At 46.9% G+C, this 22,922-nt stretch overlaps 2 protein-coding genes across 3 annotated transcripts in view; both read left to right on the top strand.

Moving 5' to 3' along the window:
* Window positions 1-11,697, top strand: part of EPGN (epithelial mitogen) — a 28,658-nt gene extending 16,961 nt beyond the window's left edge. The window contains exons 4-9 of one of the 2 annotated variants that reach the window (XM_083836090.1): window positions 268-339; window positions 2,248-2,421; window positions 8,112-8,151; window positions 8,364-8,464; window positions 10,054-10,145; window positions 11,634-11,697. In XM_083836090.1, the coding sequence (XP_083692216.1) occupies window positions 304-339; window positions 2,248-2,421; window positions 8,112-8,151; window positions 8,364-8,464; window positions 10,054-10,145; window positions 11,634-11,652 (462 nt within the window). In that variant the 5' untranslated portion in view covers window positions 268-303 and the 3' untranslated portion in view covers window positions 11,653-11,697. Of the gene's footprint in view, window positions 1-267; window positions 344-2,247; window positions 2,422-8,111; window positions 8,152-8,363; window positions 8,465-10,053; window positions 10,146-11,633 lie in introns of both variants that reach the window. The other variant, XM_083836093.1, reaches the window with a different exon arrangement.
* Window positions 11,698-11,749: 52 nt separating this feature from the next.
* EREG (epiregulin) lies at window positions 11,750-22,092 on the top strand. The gene is made up of 5 exons (XM_083836097.1): window positions 11,750-13,205; window positions 19,279-19,362; window positions 19,832-19,955; window positions 20,531-20,677; window positions 21,687-22,092. The coding sequence occupies exons 1-5, from the start codon at window positions 13,151-13,153 to the stop codon at window positions 21,745-21,747; spliced, it is 471 nt and encodes a 156-aa protein (XP_083692223.1). The 5' UTR covers window positions 11,750-13,150; the 3' UTR covers window positions 21,748-22,092.
* The last annotated feature ends 830 nt before the right edge of the window (window positions 22,093-22,922 follow it).

The following is a 22,922-nucleotide window of genomic DNA, read 5'->3' as shown; positions in this document are numbered from 1 at the left end:
ATGCAGCCATTTAATGTCTTAACACGAGGATTTTTAAGAGAATTAATCATAAAGAAGGGATCTGGGATTTTCCCAATTAGCTCTGGCCTGACTCCAAGACCTGTCACAGGCTGTAGTAAAACCCCTGTTGATTTCAGTGGATATGGAATTAGGCTACTTGCACCATGTGAGTCTTTGGGTGTTTAGGCATTTTTAGTCTTTTGATTGCCATGGGCATTCAATTACTTAAATTTCTTTAAATTTACTTTTTAATATTTTTATTACTAGGAAGTTCCATGGGATGTAAGACGAGCAGGATGAGAGATGCAGACCACCATGCTGTTCAGTAACAGCAACTCTGTATGTAAGCATGCTCTGAATATTATTGGAAGGTTAAAAACCCCTGGGTGGGGGACAAAACTCGGGTATTTTTCTAAATATGGGACAATTTGGACAGAGCCTGTGGAAATCCTGGTCATTTTTCCATCAACTTCATGAGGCTTCGGAACAGCCTTCTGGTCGCTGTAACATAGGAGAATCTGGGGGCATCTCTTGTGTTTGTGCCAGTTTTTCCTCTCCTGTTCTGCAGACGAAATTGTACCAAAATTAGCATGGCTGGCTTTGAGGGGTGACTTGTGAAATAACACCTGACAGTGGTGGGAATTAGCCTCTGTGGTTCTGTAGGGTTTTCTTTTTACCAGCTTTGCGTGCCTGCCATACAACTTCAGGACAGTGTGTACGCTATCTGCAATGTAAGTGAATTCTAGCTTTTCTTCTCTGTGCTGTAGCTGTTTCAAAAGAAAATATGACACAGATATGAGCCAAATTCCCTTTGTCATCAAACGTTTGAATCCCTTAAATAGTGTGCATTGTTTTCTGTTATTTGCTAACTGTTCACCCAGCACACTAGCTCTCTGCTGCCACATACACAATTTCTGTTATGCCAAATAACATTTTCTGTGCTCAGTGTCTAGTTGACATGGAAATAAGTAGTGAAATGGTCACAAATGCACCCTGAATGTACGATAGAAAACTTCTGGTTTTAATGTACAGGATGTACCTTGTGCCGCTGCCAAGCTCAGGCTCTGACTTAGATCCCAAGGATTGTGGTAATGTTGTTGAAAAGCAAGTTTGTCTTTTGTTTCTCATAAAAACATCTTTGTTAACCTAGAACTCAGGTTCACACAGATCAGTACATGTGCAGAAAGCCCTGTGGAAAACATACCATTATCCTCGAAGGAACTTGGTTAGAAAACAAAACAAACCCCAGCAACACGAGGGAGACTCGGATCCCGTGTGCCCACTGCCATCTCCATCCCGAGCCTTGTGTGAGGGTCTGGTGTGTGGGGTTCTGTTGCGGTGTGGGGGCAGATGTGTGTGACTGGACACGGACCAGGCCCTGTGGATGAAACCCCAAAAGTCTCATACATGCATTAGTCTGGTAGTGCCGTTGGCTGTAGGGGAGAGTGGTCCAGGCCAGCGCAGGAGCTCTGCACTCATATGTGTAACAGTAGTAGTAAGGGATGAAAGGTAACATAGCATAGAGGCTTGGTGGCACTGAACAGCGAGGCACGGAGAGCTGTACATCCCAGGTTGTGTGGAAAAGTTCTGGGGTTCGTATGGAAGAGCTTTCAGAGACTACATCTGATGAATGACTTCCAATTCATAGCTACTGGCTGCTGTCTGCAAAGGTACATCCTCCTCTATTTCCAGCCAGAGCAAAAGTTAGTGATACAGAGATTTTTTCGTGTTCTATGCTAAATCTTGAGTCTAGTCCTTTCCACAAATCAAATTCCCCAAGGATTATGGTCTTAAGCAGTATGCAAAATGATTTTCTTATACAAATAAGCCAGCATTACAATTCATATGCATTAATGCAGGTCACTCTCAGACCAAGGTTTCCCTGTGTCATGAGTTTTGGGGCAGTACAAAGAAAGCTTACATCTGCTTCAGCAGACCTGTTATTTCAGAAGCTTGAGCTCAAACGTGGGTCTGTCACACACTGCAGACTTCCTAAATCTCCTGTCCCTTTTGTAAGGCAACAGAGTGCCTGGGATCAGGATGTCAGCTGCAAGTTCATTTTGCCTGTGCTAAGGGTGAGGAAGCAGCCAAGGGAAAAAAGCATGGGTTGGTTCTCCGAGACCACCATGCACAGGATTTGACATCTCCCAGCTGGCAGAGTAAGTGTGCCCAAGGGACAGAGTGGTTGTCACCTTTAAGTATAACAGCCTGACAGTTGTGCTACTGCAAGTCTTCCTCCTTGTTCAGCTTGAAATTTTTATCCCAGTACAGCGTGGATCTGGGCTCTGGGATGAGGAAGAGGAGTCTGGGAGGCAGCCAGTGCTGCTCTCACCACCTGCAGAGGAAGTGATCTGCGAGCAGGGCAGGAGACAGGATCAGGGAAGATGCAGGTGGAAGTCTGTGCCTCGACACGCGCCTTGGGTAAGCTGTACACGCTGCGCGTGCCTCGGTTCCACCCTCAGAAAGGTACCAAAATAGCTGCAGGGATGCTGTGGGGGTGAAAGCATTGAAGACTGCGAGGGTAGTTCATAGGCACTGGGGGATGGTAGAGCAATGCTCAGTCCTTAAGTAGGTCTTAGCACCTGTAGATCAAAAACCAGTCTCAGCCTCGGTGTGGGGGAAGCAGGCAGCATCTCAGCAGCCAGCTGAAACAATGCGGAGACTCCCCTGGCCCGTCAGGCTGTAGGGAAGGGGAACGCTTCTCTCTCTGCCTTTGCTTTTGCTGCTTGTCTCCTTCAACGCTCCCATCCATAAACAACTGGGGGGAGTTTCGGGTGTTATTAATTTTAATCAAGTGGTTTTAGGAATGCTTTGCCTCTGTGGAGCTTTCATAACATGTACTAATAGAGGCTTTTGGCAAGAGCAGTAAAGCAAATTGCTCCCACCCTCTCTTAGCGTGCGGTGAGCAGTGTCTATCCCAATGGCCACGTGACTGAAAGTCTGAGCACGGTGCAGCACCTGGGAGGCTGCGAATGCCCTTGTGAAACACCCCGGCCTCCGTGTCCAGCACAGAAGCGTGAGCCTCTGCCCTCCCACGCTTACTTTGCCTGTGATCTCTGCAGACTTGAGCAGTTCTCCAGAGCTGCCCAGTTTGAGCGAATTGGGAATGTTCTGCCACTGGGGTAGCACATCCTCACGCCACAGTTGCCACCGAGTCCCATTTCCTTTGCTTTGGAGGGCTTACATCAGACTTTTAGGCATTATTGAGCAGGAACTTTTCTGTTTATCTGCCTACCAGGTAAGGGAAAGGTGAGCAATTTTTATGCTTTAAATGCCTCTCATATCTCCCCAAGGGCATTCAGTTATCTTATTTCTTAGCTGTAGATACACTTCTAGTGGGTGTAAGTTGGTTTCCTTGTGCTTTATCTGCAAAGCCATCTGTGAAGCCCAGCTGAGTTCATAGTGCAAAACAGTGATTTACCTCAGAACAAGTAGCATCGGGACTTAACACTGCCTTTTCCTCCTGGTTTTAAAATTTAAGAAGTTTGCCATAATTTCATTGACAGTTGTCTGCATTCAGCTAGTGCTAATGAAGGGGTAGAGGTGTGAAAAACATGCCCAACATTTCCCACTTGTGGTGGCAGCAGGAATGACACCAGAGCAGTCTGTGACCCCCCTTGGGTCCAGCCAAGGCAGCTCCTGCATCCAGAGCGAAGGCTGCTCTCCATGCCTCGAGTATGTCAGGAGACATAATTCTCCTGCCCTCCCAGTCCTCTCGCCCAAGTGACGGGCGTAGAAGGAGATGAGAAGAAAATGGGGTTAGAAGGCTTTGGTGTCACTGACCTTATTCTGGGAAACAGGCAGAAATGAGGTAAACGTTCTAGCTTTTTCTTGCTTGTGACACAGCATGCGACTCATGTCTTTCTACCAGAGTCTGGGGGAATGGCCTGTGCAGGTGGGAGGAGATGCAGAACAGGAAGGCTGTGAAGCACTGGGAGAGCTGGTCTCAGTTTTCCCTTAGTTTGGGGCAGGATTAACAAGATGTGCAAGTGCAGTCCTTTTTTCTGATATATACTGAGGGGGAAAAAATCATTGCAAGACGACCAGGCTCCATTGAGTATTTTGCGCCAGGTAGTTTTGGCTTTATGCGCTACTGTTCTAGCCAGTTGCTGCTCAGGTTTGAAATGAGAAAACAGCAGACGAGGGTTGTGGCTGTAGGAGATGGGAACTGGGAGATGGCACAGGTTGGAAACCTGTTGGTGCCAGGTGCGGCTGGGAGGTGAGCTGTACAGCACCCAGCTGGGAGCGAGACCAAGAGAAAAGCTGGATTTGAGAGCGGGCCCAGCTAGTAGCCAACGAGGACTGCTGCATGCTGCGCATGCCACTAGAGGAATGGGACTGTTTTGCAAAAGAAGGGCTTGCAATGCTGGGGAATACAACAGAGCTGCTGATCAGGGACAGAGATGGAGCTAAGGGGCTATCGTAGCCTGGTAAAGAGGCCAAGACAGTAAGCTGTGCCCTGTGTACCCTCACAGCTATCTTCAGCAGGGACGGTAACCTGGACTGGCCCAGACAGACAGCTTCTGCTGCAGTGCATGGCTTGACTGAGTATCTCTCTGTAGCAGATAAGATCTTGGATGAGAGGCCACAGAGGTTTTCTGGTCAACAGTACAACCTCACTAGCACTGCTACAGAGTAAGTGTGTGGGAGCCCAGGGAAACCAGCGTGACTCAGAGAAGCATTAACAGTCAGGGGACAGCTTAGGATCTGTGTCATGTGCAAACCCCAGGGTTTTGTTAAGAGATGCACCAGATATCTGAGACAAGATCTTTTTTATGTGCATCATGTTTGGAGACGGCAACAATATATATTCTTACAAGGACTCCCTCACCTGCTGAAGAAGTATTTAAGGTTGGGGCAAGTATTTCTCAAATGCTTTACTGGGATCTGACCTTAAGCTAGCACAACTATTGCCTGCCATTACAGTTCCTTTAGGCGCTTATTTTGAAGCTAAGGATGTACTGACAGACTGCTTTGCATCAGTGCACTCCCAGCAGTGGGTTATTCACACTTGCATCAGGAGTGACACAACATTATGCTGCTACTTCTCCCACACCGTGGGTTCTTAGTGCAGTTCTTCTGCTGGCTTTCAAGCTGGAGTTTTCAGCATGAAGGCAACTCATCCATCCCCAAGAGCTCACTACTTTGTTAAACGTGGGCCAACTGGGGTAGGCACACATGAATTTTAGTACAATGTTTAGCTTAGAAGGAAATTCTGGCCTCTCTAACTGCCAAGAGGATGTGTTTGTCGATGGATTGATACAACACGAGAGGGTTGTGTCACAACTTCTTTTTGAAAGGTACTTTTGGTTTGACTGCAGGAAATTTACTGTTAATGGACAGATACCTAGTTACTGACTATCTAAACACTCTCTTCTGCAACGCTCAAGGAAACCCCAAGAAAATATTAAAGAAAGAGATTTTTTATGTGTGCCGTATGTCTGCGGGTGTACGTGCACATGTCCCCATCTGCATTCAGCTGGAGGGAAGTTGATGTGAAAAATTAAACAAAACAATAAACAAATCTAGCTAAGGTGCAGCAACAGGAATTCAGAGCAGTGCAATTCTCTTGCTCTCTCTGACTGAGGAGAAATGCACCGTGCAAGCCTAGAAAATGCTGGCAACAATAATGCATTATTTCTTGGATTTCTGCTTGCCCGGGAAATGTGCTGAAGATGTACCAACGCCAGGATCAAACTGTAGGAGAGATGAAGCAGAATCATTGGTACATGCAATTAGAGGCAATTGTTGTGGTCAGTAACAGTTGTGCAACACTACCAGTGAAGTTTTAGTGGAGATAGATTTATTACAGACGGGCATATATATTAAACTGCTGGATTTCCAATGGGATATTTACAAATCGTTAGTATCCTGTTTATAAAAACCCTGTAAACAATTGAAGGCCATTGCCTAAAGGCTCCAACCTTATTTAAATCTACGTAAAAGACGATTTCAGCATTTGCAGCGCAGTCGGCAGCGCAGATGACATGTCGCATGGTTAGTACACATAGCAATCCGGGCTGCCCCGATGTAATCACATGCATGCCACAGTGTGCAGCGCCTTGCATAAGAGCGCTCCGTGGAAGAGGGAGAAGAGACTTGCACTGAAACCTCTTTTCCCATTTAGTTAACCTATGTGCCCTTTAAAGTGGTTGATTTGGAAAGAGGGGCAATTAGCTTTGCATACAGCAGTCCTTCCTGGAAATCTCTCTCCTTGGTCCACGTAGGGGAATGTTACGAGAACAAAACAGGGGGAGGGTTGCGAAGCCAGGATGGAGGCCAAAGAGCTGGGCCATGCTCTGCAGGAGCCCTGTTGGCTGGCATGTTTCACCTCAGCACAGGCAGTCTCCCGTGCTAACTTCATGGTCTTTGTTTTGGTTGATGTCAGGTGGCTTGTATGCCTAGTTGGGCAGGGTAGCTTAATCTGGGTGTGGAGCTGGAACGTGTGTTATTTATGAAGGGGTGACCTCTGCTGTAGGCACGCTGTAAGTCGGTGACCAAAAGCGTCTCATCCTGAGCATCTAATGTGCAGCCTCTCTTTGGAATCTTACCAAAAAAATGGTTTTCTGGGATGCTTGACTTCTCTAGAAAGCCCTTCAGAGGGACTATTATTACTGCAGAGTTGAACTAGATCCAGAGAACTGAGTGTTTTTGGCAGCTTTAGCTAGTGTTTCCCGGAGTACTCTCTTCCTCACCTGGCAATTCACCCTTTAGCTTCAATTCACATTGGAATTACCAGACCCTTATCCACAGCCCCCTTTTTCATGTATAAAGGACCAAGACCCTGACTATAGGAGTGTTAATCAAGAACTGCCAGCCCTAGGTTGGTGGTGTTCTTAATGGAGTAACTAACACCAGTCTAATTAAACCCAGCCCTAGCCTTTGTCATTTCCCACTCTTGTTTTACACACCTGCACTTGGAGTATCCTAAAGGAAACCTCCTGCATCTCTTCAATAGCATCCCGCTGCAGGGAGCAATGATGGATGAGGAGGTGGGTGCACAGGTGCCATGCAGAGGAGTTACCCGTGGAAGTGTCATCGTCAGCTGATGGCTGCTGGCACCTCATCCCCAGGACTTGGGGTTGAGACCCCAAGACACACAACTTCAGTACGTTTCTCTCCTCATCCCATCTCCATGCACACACCAGGTGACCAGCACCCTCCTTACCCTTGTTGGACAGGTGGGGACAAGTTCCCAGGGGCTCTTGGTGTGGGGGTCAGCTTAGGCTGCTTCCTTCACCTTGGGGCAAACCCACAGTTCCTTTCAGAGAGAAAATATCTTTATAGAAGTCTGCAGTCTTTCCCTGCAGCTCCCTGTTGGTACCCAGTATATGACGAAGCTGGTTAATGCTCTTTTTCAGTCTGTCATCTAGGGTCTGTCTCAGGGAGGTTGGATACCTGAGGTAGTGTTCAAACCATGGCTGGGAGGAGAAGGTGACTAGAAGATGATTTCAGTTACTCTTGGTCATTCCCAAACCAAACCCCAGAGGTTTCCGCATGCCATGTGACTCACAGCTGGATTTCAAGAGTTGGTGATACTAACTTCACTGGAGATCAAAGAATATGGAGTTTTATTGCAGGTTGGGCCCATAGAGAGAAAACACGGAATGGAAACATCTTGTTGAGTGTTGAGACCCCAAGGTATTCCTGGTCAGCGTCTTACCTTTCTAGCTGCATTTCAACAGAGAGCACCCTGACATCGACGCCCTGGCTCCAAGCTAATGCAAAAAAGGCTGTCATAGCTCAGCTGGAGGGAATGCCAGGGTTTCGTTTTGCTCAGGTCCTAGGGGAGCTTCATCGTGGACCACGGTGTCCTAGTTTGAATATGACTGCAGTGATGAATTGGGCACCCACGTTTATAGATCCCCTGGAGCAGGCTGTCTCATCGCCCCTGCATGACAACAGCCAGTACAATGAAGGCTTGATCCTGGCTGCCTTTTTTTTTTTGTCAGTACAGTAATAGTAATGATTAGCAGCAATTATAAGAACAGTAATAGGAGTGTCCCATAATGCTAGTGGATGGGGGAATTCCACTAAGTGCATCTGCTCCTATGCCTAGCTCTCGTTACCAGGCCAAACAAATACACCGCGGACTTGTGTCTCTTTCCTAGGTTCTGTTTCGGGAACGTGTGCTGGCTAATCTGGTTTCAGGTGAATTGCTGTTTACTCCATCATCCCTAATGCCACACCCCTCGTGTCGAGGGTGCCCCAGCTCCCTGTGCGCATGTCCAGCATGCAAGTGGCAGTCACCACTGAGTCACAGCCAAAATGTGGAGGCCAAGGCAGGCTGTTTGCTTCCCTGTGATGGTGGCACTCCTCTACAGAGTGTCTTCTTTGTTCTCGCTCTCTACTCCCTGTTTTAGTGCCAGCTATCCAGAAGGACAGAGCAGGAGAGGAGAGGAAGATAGCGGCGGAGAACACAAAGCCAGGGCTGACTGCTGTGGTGAAAGCCCAACTGGAACCAGTGAGTGCTGGCTGAGTCACGCCAATCCCCACAGCGGTGGTTCTTGCTGTCATTTCACTGTCCCAAGAGGGATGTCACGCTCAGAGCTATCGAGCAGAAGCGTTGCATGGTCAGCAGCCAGCAACATGCTTTCACATATCGATTTGCTTGCTTGTCAATAGTAAAATGCATTTAAGTCATGAGAGGCAATTCTGAAGGCTGGCAGCATGCATCTTAGAGCCCTTACTGTATGCATGTACTAAAGTTTGAGTTTTGAGACAAGAGAAAAGGAGGAAAAAGTCAGAACACCGGAATGGCTCGGAGCTTCATTCCTGCTCATATGAATCAGCTCTGTGCATCTTTCTTCTGGGGGATCTACTCTGAGCAGAGCTGTCTTGGTACAACAAATGATTTGGAGTAAGGAGGGAAAAAAAGGACTAAATATACAGGTGAGACTTAGTTTAATAACACCCTTTACACACAAAATGTTTGCATGGGTTTGTTTAGTATCAAATAAAGGCAGAAGCCATGGAAATTGTATCAATGAAAAAATCTACCACCCCCTTGGAGGCTAAGAAATCACTTTGCAGGGAGTTGTAATTAGGAAAGGGAAAACATCGGCTGAGCATTAAGAAGCTCTTCCTGCTAGCAAGATGTGTTGGACCATTCAGGAATTGCCCAGAAGAGAGTAATGAAAATTTCATACAAGCCAGCAGAGTGAAAAACTTCCCTGTAGGGAGCAATCCAGAATGAACTGACAGATCTGTTTGCCTTTTCCTTTCCATCATCTGAAATGCATTGAGATGGATGGGATTTAGTGCTTTCTCTTTTTTTTTTTTTTTTTTTTTTTTTTTACTTTTTAATTTCTGGTTAATGCTGACCCAAGAAGTTGCCTAAGAAATGAGTAAGTTTTTTGGGGGGGATTGATTTTTTTAAACAGTGAAACATCTTTGTTGTCCTGTAGCTTTGACCTCATGGTGCATTTACAAGAAGTGGCATCAGCCACTTTCAGCCTTAGGACAGCATTTTGAACTCGGATAGTTTATAGGAGAGCTTGGTTGTTTAAGAACACTGGGCCTAAATGATTCATCACGTACATAGAGAGGTCAGCTTCAGATCTGCTATGGAGTAAGTTCAGCTCCAGATTTTTTCCTTACTCTATTTCCTTCACAGTAACTTGTCCATGAATCCCAGTTAAGTATATTCCTTTTTTAGGGCATTTGCAGTCACATGTAAGCCCCATACTTTTTACTATGTGAGGTGTTCGTGTTTAATACCTATCTTCCGTAGTTGAAATAAAAACGCTGTCTTGTGAGCTACACTCCAGTTAGCCTACTGATATTTTGAGAGCGTTTCTTAAGCATCTTTAATGCTCAGTCATGAAAGTTTGATGTAAATGAAAATTGAGGTACACATGTACTGAAGCATGTATTTGTGATGTTTAAAAGAAAAAAGCTTGCTGATTTTCCCAGGTATTTATGAAAATATTGGTTTGGGTTATTTTTTTTTCCGTGTGTAAGGGTGTCCAGTGCTTCAGTGCAAGACTAGGAATGGTTTTCTTGTATTTTCAAAAATGCTTTCTAACAAGGTGATGTTGATTTTGGAAATAGGTGGTGTTCCAAATGGACAAAAACCAATGCAGATCCACACCCAGAATGGCAATGTGTAAAACTGGATGCAAGTTCTACAGAAAACTGCTAAAGTGAGTAGTAGTCGCCTGTCACTGATGGATATAGTTATGTAAGAACATACATGAAGTGACAGTTCATTACCATGAATGCATCTTCCACAGCAAATCACCATGAGGACAAGTATTCTATTCTGAGGCACAGAGAAACGTACATGAAACCTCTGTTTTTCCCCTCTAAGTTTAAAGGGTATTTTGTTCATAGAAAATTCTCTGTATCATGAATGTGAGATAGACTAATAGACAAAAAACTCAAATCATACTCTTGAAATAATCACTGCTGTGAATCAGCTGCTTTGTCTCAGAAGAATAGATGAATAATTGCTACAGTGAGAGGTTGAAACTTGACTTGAGCCCATGTACTTTGTAAATAGAGGTTTTCTTTAAAGTTGGTTGTTAAAATGTTGTAAGGTAATAAAAGCTAGTACATTTTCTGCACAAGTTCTTTACACTTAGTGAAGAACAAAACCCTGACGAATTGAATTACTTGGGGGGCTTCTTGCTGGTCCGATGGCAAGTGGCATAAATCCATCACTGGCTTGGCTTGGGCGTGCCAGTTCACCCCAGCTGTAATTGAGGCCACCAGCTGACATACACCCATGATGGTCTGTTGCCCAATCAGTGCTACCTTCCAGCATTGTGCAGGCATGTCCCTCTGTACTCAGACCTGTGGGATGTAATGAATCTGCCTTACAATGAATTTATCAGTGCAGGAAGGTGCTACTCAATGTGAATAGCTGCTTGGAAAATTGGCTCTCAAAGCGTACATCAGCCATATTCAAAGAGGCAGCCTCCACATGGAGGAGAGGATGGTGAAATCTGCAAGTGGGGATGCCTGATGTGGAATCACATACCACGAGACCAAGAAAATTACAGAAAGATGAAACAGATGTATATATGATACTTGTTTTCCATGTATTCAAATCTGAAAGAGGAAATTCCAATGAATTGCTCCAATGGTGTCAGCCTTACTCGGTATCTGAACACCGGTACAGGACTATAATTAAATGCTCTCTTTTCAGAGGATAAATCAGCCAGGAATTTAAGGGTGAAATTAATTATAAAGTGGAAGTTCTACAGTGATGTTGCTTTTAAGGCATCCTGAAAAATGCCCGCATACAGAAACACTTTACTAATGATTGCAATTCCTTCCTTTACTCACTGAAAGAGCAGACAATAAAATCCTTAATAAGGGGGATCAGCCCGAATTAAAGAAGCAACAAAAACAGTCATGTGGCATCAGAAAAGCTACTATCTGCTAACCTTAAGGTAGTAAAGTGATTGTATGGGGGTAAGCCATGACCATAATGCTAGAGGGAGAAAAATGGACTCAGAAAAAGTTTCAGATTAAATCATGTCCTGCTTTCTCATGGAGTACCAGAGTGTATGCACTGCTGGCATGCTGCTTTTAGTTTCATGGATCCTGCCAACTCTCCCACCATTTGCATAATTTGACTGTGCTGACGTAGTTCAATAGTAACACATTGATCTTTTTCATTTCAGCATCTCCACAGTTCCGTAGATCTGAGAAAACATTGCCTAAGTAAGCAGGAATGTGATCTGTAAGTACCAGGTCTATTCCCAAACTGCCTGAATTAATTGTTTATTGCTCAGAACTGGAATCTGAACACGGAGATAGATTGTGTCATATTCTGCAGTATCTTCTATAGTTAACTCTCTTATATCAACAACCACTTGTAAAGTAGGCAAACTATGAATACTTGAGTTATCAGCTATTAAAACTGCACCTTGCTATGAATACTCAAATTCCTTACGCTACGAGATATGCTTATCAGTTCTGCAATAAATTGGGTATCACCTTGACTTTTTTGGTGCTGCAAAAAGGTAAGGCAGAGGAAGAAGGTTTTTGCTTTAAAAGGAAAAGAAATATCCACTGTTGCTGAGCAGCTTCTTCAGAGAAGCATTTGATATTTCAGGTAAGCGTGTACAGAGGGACGTGGGGGTGGATGTGTCCGTCGACTGTCTGATGATGGGATGTAAGTGCAGAACGAGGTCTTGCTTAACCTCGTCATAGAGTGCATGGGCTTCAGCAGGATGCATGAAAGGATTAAAAAACCACCAACAACCAAGTGCTGACTAGTCAAGGGTCCTGCCTAAAGAACCAAAGGACCTGTTGGTACCCAGCTGGGCTGGGGGGGCACCGCGGCGTAAGCACCTGCTGACCTTGAGCCTGTCACAGCCTGTCGAGGTGCAGGGTGAGGTGCTGGCATTCCTGTGGCCTGTGCTGTAACTTAATAGACCCTTTCTGCCCCTAGCCCTGAGGCTCATGTGGGCTGAGGGTCACTTGGGAACTGATGGGAGATGAGGAAGGAGGGGGTAGCCTTCCGGCTGCCTGCCCTGCTCTGTTTTCTTGCTTTACGTGCAAGCAGTGATGTGGGCCGTGCTGCAGCCCCCCACGCAGGCAGGGCCCCCGGGCAGCTCTCCTCTCAGCATCTACCCCACTCCCACCCAGTCTCACACCATTGCTCCTGGCACTGATAAATTAAGCGCAAGTGGCCGGCAGCAGTGCCACCGCTGCGCGGTGAGCCATGGGCGCCAGCGCCTTGGCCTGTTTGCTCTAAGGCACCCAGTGGTTTTATGGCCACAAGAGCCGTACGCAGCAGTGTTTGCTAAAATAAGGATAACCCAAGCACGTGTATCCGGATGGCAGCCAAGAGCTGGAGGAATTTGCCCTGCCAGCCTTGCACTGCCTGCCCCACAGCAGGGCTGGGGATGCCCCCTGCCTGCCCTCGGGGCATCGCCACCGGGCACAGGGGGGGGACAGGAGGGGAGGGCCCCGTCCCGCCCGGTGCGGGTGCGGCGGGGCAGGAAGCGAGGCCGGGCGAGCACCTGCCCGGAGCTTGGCCAGAGTTTCATCACCACTCCGCCCCGCCTCTCCCGCAGCCCCATAAAGAGCCCTGGCGGCGCGGCCGCCGCCACAGCGCTCCCTGCCACTGCCTTCCTCTCTTCTCCTCTTCATCATCTCCTCTTCTTCATCTCCTCCTCTTCCAGCCAGCGACATGAGGGTGATGGACGCCAGCCGCCTGCGGGCCCGCAGTCTGCTGCTCTTCCTCGGTGAGTGTCGGCAGGAACGGGTGCTGGCTCGCAGGGCTGGGGCAGTCGCTTGCTGCTGGAGGACCTCTGGCCACACGCAGGGCGAAACTTGTCTTGAGGCGAAGCCGGCGTGTTTGTTCCCCGAGGCAAAGCGTCAGGCAGGGCCGGGTGTACACGGGCTGAGGAGCGGAGCGTGCAGGTCTTGCTGTCAGGGCGCTGTGCTGTAGCAGGGCATTGATTTGCTTGCTCTATGTCCGTTCTCCTCCCCTGCTCAGCCTGCAACGCAGCCCTTGCCAAGGCAGAAGGAGCTGGTCTGTCACCTTGTCCTGCCCTGCTGCCTTCACCCAGGCTGTGCTCCAGGAGAGCTCAGCTGGTGAATCCCCACAGCAGCAGAGGCTTCCTTCTGCTAACAGAACAGGTCGTGGCCTCCCGTGCCTTGATACTTCTCCACCTCTCTACTGGGCGCATGTTCCTCTCGCATCGCATAAGCTAGCTGACAGTCCGAACTGAACATGTGTGTCCTCAGAACATCGAGAGCCCCAGAGCCTGGGTGCTGGCAGGGACAGGCAGGGACTGTGTGTAGCTGGCCCTTTGAGATGACTCAAAGTATGTGGGCAGCAGTTGTTGGAGGCAGGACAGCGACCTGGAGCCCTCACACACTGCTTTAATGACAGGGCATGTTCTCACACTGGCAGTGCTGGGCTCGGGGTCTCAGGTGATGGGGAAGCTCAGTTCCCAAGACCTCTTTTTTTGTGACAGGTGTTCCCTATCTGCTAAACCCACTGTAGCACGAGTTTCTGTCATCTTAGCCAGGTATTTCCATAAGGGCTTACAGATCAGCTGCTGCAGCATAACATCTTACTTTCAGTGACAGCAGGTTAAACATCTTTTAGCCTGTGACTCAGCCATGCTTCGCACAAAACTGGCACTGGAAGGAACTGGTATGTCTTCATGGATTTGTGTACAGATTTATTTATTTCCGGGACAGGTACAAAATCTAATAGTAAGGGACAGATTAGTCACAGCTAGATGGCCTCATAGCAACTGTTATGAGCACTTTACTGCCCTTCCGTCCCAGGTCAGTAAAGCTGGGAAGTCTATCTGTAGCTGATGTTATGCCAGACTCGAGAGGTTCGCCACTCAAAGGCAGAAGCCTAACTCAAGTGGCACTCATTGTCAGCTGTGTATCTGGGCTATCACAGCAGAAAGGCAGTGGCAGGAGAGAGCTGGCACTTGTCCCTGGGGAGTTGTGGCACCGTGCCAGCCAGGGAGGAGGCAGTGATGGAGCTGAGCCCTGGCCCTGCCTTTTCCGTGAGTTAGTGTGGGAGCCCCGGGCAAGAACTTGCCCAAGGTCTCCTTGCAGTCGCTGTAATGCCCAGTCAAGCCTCACATCTCCACGCTCATGGGTTTCAGGAGCTGCCAGCTTTACGGTTTACTGTGTCATGTTTGTCTGGCCATGGGCAGTTGGGCTCAACACAAAGGTTGCTGAGTCTGGAGATGTGAAAACATCAGTGGCTGATGTGTCTGGTGGGGAGAAATAATGAATTTCTGCTTCTGCAGCATAGGGAGCTCTGCCCCATGCTCATGGTAGAAAGCAGAGTGGTGCAGGAACAGGGGTAGCATGTGAATAAGATCACTGTTTTGCAGGTCTCCACGGGGGTGGAAGCAGCACTAAGATGATTGGGTGCACACAATAAGTAATTATCTGCATTATCTCTGTTTAAGTGCTGGCACAATGTTGAAGATGATTGTGTGGGCCCGCAGCAGTTTAGGAGCGACAGTCCTTCCGTGCAGGCTGGTGTTGCCAGGGCTGCTTTAGAGCTGCTCTGGCCTGGCCCTGGGCGTCCCCAACTCTGAGTCTGCAATTCTGCACTCGGAGGTACAAAATGCAAGATGGAGAAATGCAGGCAGTGCTTCCCAGAAACATGCACGAGTGCTTCAGTCTGTTGCCCTAGGGGTAGTTTATTTGCATCGCTCTCAGTACCATCATGTTTGGTGCCTCCATATAAAGAACTGGCCAAAGTAAGGCAGACCACAGAGGGGTGGGGGGTGGAAAGAGCTATTAGCATCATCTCCTTTCACATGGGTGAGAAGAGCAACCTGTACAGCCTGTATGTCTCATCTCAGGAAGAGGAGTGTCTGGCACCTGTTTTGCTGGGCACGGTCAAACAACTAGCACCGGATACATCCCACCTGAAGCACCAGGCAGAAGCCAGGTGTTGTTTCCTGAGTGCAACGATGAGATGCATCACTCTGAGGTGGTTAAAAGGATCTCAAATGACTGCTTCCCCTTTCTGAGGAAACATGCCCAGCATAAACGGATAACCTGAACTCTGGAGACACTGTGGTTGATGTGAGCAAGGTTGCACAACCAAGTCTTGAATAAGAGCAAGCTGTTAGCAAAGCTTCCATGGCTAACCCTGCATTTCTGTGGTCCTCATCTGGAACACAACCACCCACCTGGCCATTATTTGTAGAGGGGCTCACTTGGTCTGGGATGGCCTGCAAACATCTGTGGCTAGGCAGGGAGGTTAGCTGCAGAGACAGGAGAGTTAACTTAAGGACAGGAGAGTTAACTTAACACTAGAGTTAAATGGTGGTAGTGGTGATGCTCACAAAGCCAGTGGGACAGATTGACTAGCTTCAATGTTTCCTCCAGTGTTTTCTGCTTATTCTATGCAAAGCAAGCCCTAGACAGTCTTGACATGCTCTGGGTGTGTGAAATCAGGTGATGGGGATCCAGCTCAGTCTGTCCCTAGAGTAAAAATGGGCTGAGATCCACCAGGTGCATTGCTATGCTTGGCATCAATATGGAAGTGCAACCCAAGTTAAAAGCGTAGGCACTGTCTCTGTACCACAGGGACCATGTTGCTGCCAAATATGAAATAGCATGAGGAAGTCTTGTTCAGGTGAGTTGGTGTGTGACTTGTGATCTCAGGGACAGGCAAAGTAACTCAAATGAAGGTGGGACCCAACACCTCTCAGATACCTAACAACTTGCCTTTAAAGTGGGTATAAATCTTGTAAAGGTTCTCAGGTTTATCCTGTATGTACATCCTTCATCCTTAGCACTCAGCCTGCAACTGGAAACTATAGCTGGCTTTGAGTGGCTTTGAGTGAACTGATAATTAGCCCTTGCATGTCATCTCTGATGAAGGCTGCAGGAAGCTGAGGCAGCCGGTATCTGTCCCTTATTCTCCCTCCTGGTCCTTCCTTGAAGGATGAAAGCAGCAGCAATATTCCCATTTGAGGAACAGCTGCTGCTGTCAGAGCTACTTGTACAGCGATACCTGCGGTGCCAGCCGGGGTACTGCGCTTGTGTGCTGGCCATGTGGCACTCACATTCCTGTGAAGCATAAATGAATACCAACAATCTCATTACTCTTATCTTGTACCCTGTAGAGTATTTGCTTAGTGAACAGCGAAGGAATAAAAATAAAACTACCTCTCCCAGGTCCTGTGTTTGATATACATCACTTGATAAGTATTCAGGGAAAGGTTTTCCTCTGCCCCTGCACCATGTGGATCCCTTATCCTCCTGCAGGATCCCCCTCCCAGTGATGTCAGAGGGAAAATATGTGCATGGGGGAAAGGGCAAAATGTAACAGTGCAGACCAGGAAGAACTTTGCCCGCATGCCGAAAATACTGCTGGGTGTCAGCAAATATCCACGCCTGTGCTCCAGCCTCTCAGCTCTGTGCGCCTGCAGTCAGGTGGAGGAGGCTGTCAGTGGCTGTGCACGGCGGGAGTGGGGCAAGCTTTTGTTGGGCTTTGCATGAGCAAAAGTGTCAGTCATCCCTTACAAGTGTCAGGCATTTCCTCTCTAGGGACAGGTCCAGCTGGAAAGCAGTGCCTCTTTCTGGAGCAAAGAGAAGAGCTGAGCTGCCTCTTAAGCATACCTGGGTTGGAGTTTGTCAAATGCAGAAGCCAGGGTCTGGTGTCTGTCAAACTGAGAATTTTAGACAAAAAAGCAGCTGCTCAGATTGCTCAGAGATCAAGGAAGAATGCAAGCTGAAAGACAAGTTGTGTAGGCTAAAGGAGATCTTCAGTTAATGAATCCATCTACTTAACTATCTGTGATAGAAGTGGATCTCTCAGGTACACCTAGTATTTTTTGGCTTACTTGATGTTCATCATAGTCAGGTGGCCCCCCAGACCAAATCCTGCCGCAGCACATCACACAGAGACAAAAGCAGCAGGACATGGGTAATAGAAAGGAGGCTCAGGGTACTTTTGCCAGTCTCAGGATTTCAGCATCCCTTCTTCCAAAAGCACAGCATTGCTTTTGGGATGGGGCTGTCCTGCGCCACAGGTGCTCCCTACTGAGGGAGCAGCGTAGTCCATGGAGCACTACTGAAATGTCCCTTTAGTTCCTGAGAAGAAGACTTGGTAAATCTTCTTTTCTCAGCATCATTTGGGACTCCAGGTCCCTGGTCAAAACTCACAGCCTGCTATTCTAGCTGTAACTGAGCTGCTGTGGTCTGTCAGCTGATGTGCTTGTCTTTCGAGCACTTGAATTTTCTGTTGTTCTTACAGAAGTGTTAAACTGCTGATTCTGATGAAATCTATACTGAACACAAGGTGCTGTATGAAAAAAAACAATAATAATAATAAAAAAATCCCACCCTGAAAGTAAACTTTCTGGTCCTGCCCCATTGGAGTGAAAGGCATGTCCTGCTGAGTCATGCTAGCAGGAGCAGATGTCTCTGGCACAGTCTCCGATACGAGTTCCGTATCATTGCTCTGTTTCTGTGGCTCTTGCTGTGGTGGACCTCATCTTTGTCTTTTCCTCTAAAGCTTGGTGGAAACCTGGCTCATTAGCTTGGCAAGAAATGTCGTGGAGAGGGATGAAGGGAGAAGGATTCATGTTTAAAGCAAAACAAAAAAACCCTGTCTCTGTAAGGTAGATGTTCCTGCTGTTCTTGTATCTAACTGAACTAAATCTGAAAGGAAACCTTACTAATCACCCAGAAATGGATGAATTGCAGGAAATTCATAAATTGCTGCTAGATTTAACACTGAGATGTAATGAAACTTTCTAATAACTGGAGTTGAATTAGAGTGATCAAGAAATTATGAAGGCACACTCCCTCCATTAGCCATGCATGACCTGACAAGTTAATAGAGGCAAACAGCCCAAAGACACAAATTACAGACTTCTGTGGAATGGGGCTGATGACTAAACAGTTCATGAGCAGGTTAGTTTATGACCACAGCAGGAGTGTTCGCCAAGTGGATTTTATGGCCAGCTGGGGCGCAAACATTGACTGTTCCTCGTGGGCTAGCTGTGAAGCTACAAGTGCGTTTGCTGGCCTTCAAATCCTCATTGGAAATGTTCATTTGACTTACAGAATACATGAAAGCTGGATTTGTGCAGCACTAGATACCCCGAAAGGTGTCAGAATGCTTTATAATATGCATCTGTGGGAGAAGGGAACAAGGGCCCCTGCTCCCCAAGGAAGTGCAGCCACTGCTCTGGCAGCCAGACTCCTCAGCCTGCCTGGTACAGTCTCACAGTGTGGCTGGTACCCACATCAAACCTGCTTGAAAGGTGCAGTTCTTGCTTTTGTGTGGATGGTGAAGGAAGGACAGAAGTGGACCCATTTTCTGCTGGGGTGTTCCTGAGATGAGTGACACTGGCTCAGGATCCATGTGCTGGTCAATACGTCTCAGACCCAGTGACCAGACAAAGAGGATTAGGTATCTCATGGTATCTTTTTGCAAGTGAGCACAAGAGTGAATGTTAGTGCAGGAGCTGGCCACCCTTTCAAGCTGGTTACAGCAAGTAGAGGGCTGAGGAAGCTCGCTCCTGCAAAATAGTAGCTTTTGTATTAAGCCTGCCTCAAGTGGTATGTGGTCTCTGAAGCCAGTGGCAGGGTGCTGAGCCTGGGTAAGCATGGACCTAGTGTGCTGAGTCAACAGCCAGGCTGACTTGTTGAGTCCTGGGAAATCCTCTCCCCAGGGACTGCTGTGACTCAAGGTGTTCTCTGTTTCGATCACCAAAGGAACTTCTCCTGCAATGAATGCAGGATTGTCACACCTGAGCTTAACTATACTCAACAAGAATCTAATGTTAACTCTTCATTCTCTCGTAGGTTACCTATTGCAAGCAGTCATGGGCACAACAGTGATCCCATTATGTGAACCAGGTGAAATGGAAAACTGCACAACAGCACTAAGTAAGTGTACTGCACAGCTCTCTTTGCAAGCAACGAGTCTTCGGTTCCCATCTTCCTCAGGCTGGTGACCTCACTGAGCCACCCTTGGAAATCACTTTGACTCTGCAAATAGCTTACTGTTGAATCACGTTTCCAGCATCCCGCAAAGTGTTCACTCCTGTTGAGCGGGAGCCATCTTATAGCCTGTATTTCCTTAAAACTACCTTTTCAGACTAAGATCTGTGTCTTAGATGATAATACCTCTATAAAAGCAGAAATAGGTAATGTGGAACTTGTAAGGGGAGAGTCGATGTAACTCTAACATGGGAAAATCCACTCCTTATTCAAAAGGCTCACCTGCTTCAGTGCCTACTGCGTTACAGCTTGGTTGGTAGCTAGGCTGTTAGTTTTATTTGTAAAGCTTGCACATTTTTTGGGAAACTGAAAGGGAAAGTAAGGCTGATGAGATGCTAACCAAATCTCTCTACAGTCCAAACGGAGAACAGTCCTCGTGTGGCTCAAGTTGGGATAACCAGATGCAAGCCTGAAATGAAAGATTACTGCTTCCATGGACAGTGCGTGTACATAGTGGACTTGGATGAGCACTACTGCAGGTATGGACAGAGTGCAGCGTGTCCTGCAGCCTCCCTGAGGTGGGCTTTGAGATGAGCTGCACATGGTCTTTGATCTTGCTGACACTTAGCTGGACCACCAACCCAGCAAGGCATTTGAATGCTTACAAGAACTGAAAAAAGAGCAGTATATCTATAACAGACCTCAGCTGGATTTAAGCAAGCATTAAGTATGTGTGTTGGCAGCAGTGAAACCAGAGTGACAGTCTTAGGCACCTGAAATTAGTCACCAACCCACCTTAAACACGGTACACTCATTCTGCTCTGCCTCCTGTTGTTCACCTGTAGTTACAATAGTGTGAGATCCAGACCTCAGGCAAAGCAGCAAGGTCTCTCCTTTGATTCAGTCTAAAAAAGAAAGACCTTCTAGGCATTTTTAAGGGTGTTTCTCACTTACTTGAATGATGTGCATCTATTCCTAAAACCACACGGGCCTCAGTTATCTAAGTTGAAATTGCTTGTCCCTGAGGAAACAAGCCAGTGGTGAAGCATGCTTTGTGGAATGCTAAAATGTAACCCCGTGGCAATTTCTCTAATTCTGCCTCTCTTATCCTCAGGTGTGATGTCGGTTTCTCTGGTGTCCGTTGTGTGCATTCAGAACTTGTCAGACAACCCCTCAGCACGGAGTATGTAGCACTGACAGTCATCCTAATTCTGCTTTTCCTCATCGCCATCTCCATTGCAAGCTACTACATCTGCAGAAGGTAAGAGACATCATCTTCATGGCTAAGGAAGGCAAGTCTGTTGTGTGTATGATAAGATATCCACCGAGGGCCTCCAGCTGGACTTGAGATACTTAGGCTCACTTGATTGCATGGAGATAGTCTGATAAGCAGACCTGCTAGCATGAACCAAAATAGTAGTGTGATGACTGCACAGCATACCCCAAACTGAAGGCAAAGTCATGGTTAGGCAAAAGTACCTGCAGATGCTCTTTGACCCTGTTGGAGAATTGTGTAGGTTAGTTCATATCTGTCTTGGAGAGGGTACATTGAGGTAAAGGAGGGAACAGACAAGGAACAGAAAACTCTAGCTGCTCTTGTTGGTAATGCCATTTCCCCAGTCAGCAGGAACTGGAGAGCAGTTGGATTAATAGTAGCCAACTTGTTGATCTGCCATGTTGTTGTGGTGACTGTGCCATATCGCAAGCATTGCCTTATCAGCTTTACCACGCAGGACAGCAGTCTTCTCCACTAACAGACACAAAAGCATCAAGAATTGTTCTTCATGCTCATAACTAATGGTAAGCTGCTGTCAGAGAGCCAAGAAGGTGGAACAACCCCCCAAGGGAGATCTCAGCTTCACAGGTCTGATAGTTAGATGGTAACTGCCGTAACAACTCTTCCCCACCTGAAGACTCCATGGCACGTCATATCAAACAGAAGATGGCCTAGCTGGTTAGGGTACTCAGCCCTATTGCAGGCAAGGATCCAGCAGGATTTCACAAAGATGAGCCTACTGCCAGCAGCAAGACTTTAACGCAGATGTGAAATCGTCAGGGACAAGTTGAGAAATGAGACTCTGCCTGCAAGTTATCTCAGACCCAGAAATAAGCACAGACAAAGCCTAACTGCTAGAGTTGAAACAAGCACAAGGAGGTCATGTAGAGTTTTTTTTTTCTTCCTCCTTCCCTCCTTCCCCACCCTCACTCCCCAAAAAGTCATTTGTAATTACTGGCTTTCCAGAACTGATGTTTCTCTTCTCTACTTTCAGGTACCGAAACAAGAAGAGACATACAAACACCAGTGAATACAAGGAGGTCGGTGCCCTGTAAAAGAAACAATCGCTTCCTACAGTGTTCTGTTCATCTGGACGGACTCAAGAGTCTTCCCATCTATTTAAATGTTATTTTTATTAATAATATTTACAATATTTATATCATTTTACAAATTTCAATTGTTTGGTGATCCAATCAGTATAGGTCAAGCATTTTATTTTCAGTGTTTTATTTTTTTATGAAATATTTCTTAATGAGAACCCCATGTAAGTGGTTCTATGCGATAGAGATATATTTTTGTAAAAAGTGGTCTTACTCTGAAGAGTAATTTTATATTTATTCTTGTGAATATGTTCAAAACAATTTTACTCCTCGAAATAAAAGTTCTAGACAAAGTCAAAATGTCTCTGTGTTTTCATCGAAGTGAAGCTTGGCTTGGCTTGGTTGAACAGGATGTTTGAAGCTCCAGCAGTTCATTTTGGATGGACAAACCATTGTTTTCAATACCATGTACCAACGCACCTTAGTTCCAACAAACATAGCTATTAGCCAGCAAAACTGAAGGAAGACTTAAAGGAACAGTGCAGCTCCTAGCCCTGCTTATCCAGGCTGAGTGACAGCAGCATGGATCTGGGCTCATCCCTATGTTCAGTAAAGTTGTGTTGGATATGTCCTGGGTTACAACAGTGGCGTTTCAAGTTAATCAGCCTCCACAGCTGAACAGAGTAGCACACTGCAAATCTGTGTATGAATCTAGCTACAGGAAGAAAGCTCCTGCAGAAGCAGTACCAGCACTGGAGTCCTCCCCATAGTGTTATTGCTACAGTGTCTGTTGTAAAGCTGTGAGCAGGGGAAAGGAAAGCTTGCAAGTTTGTGCTCCATGCAGATATTTTGCTGGCCTGAAATAATGACAGAACAGCCTGCTGGGTTTAGCTGCACCCAGTGTTGTTCTTGCTGTGAACAGGAAGGGGTCTTGCAAAATCCGAATCATCCACGTTAACCCCACCACTTCTCACACTTCAAGAATACATGAGACAAGTGCAACCTTGACACCATTCCTGGTCTTTGCCAGAGGTCTTTGTGTACTGCATTGCTCTGTGTTGCTTGATGTTTGTGGGTGTGCAACAGGATCTTGGTAAGGAAGCTGGTGGGACCTGAGACATCACAAAGTGAGAGTGCTATTGCAGAAGCTCCCGTGTCTGTAAAGAGAAGTGATGCTTGCCCAGCACATT

This window comes from Anser anser (genome assembly GCF_964211835.1).
Source record: "Anser anser genome assembly, chromosome: 4".
Taxonomy (NCBI): domain Eukaryota; kingdom Metazoa; phylum Chordata; class Aves; order Anseriformes; family Anatidae; genus Anser; species Anser anser.
Note: the sequence above shows the minus strand (reverse complement) of the source record. Positions and strands in the feature narration are given on the sequence as shown.

Excerpts from the sequence above, each read along its gene's own strand:
- EREG (XM_083836097.1), top strand. The coding sequence starts at position 13,151 with ATGAGGGTGATGGACGCCAGCCGCCTGCGGGCCCGCAGTCTGCTGCTC. Across the intron at positions 19,363-19,831 it reads AAACTGCACAACAGCACTAA|TCCAAACGGAGAACAGTCCT; the intron begins GTAAGTGTACTG and ends ATCTCTCTACAG. Across the intron at positions 20,678-21,686 it reads AGCTACTACATCTGCAGAAG|GTACCGAAACAAGAAGAGAC; the intron begins GTAAGAGACATC and ends CTCTACTTTCAG.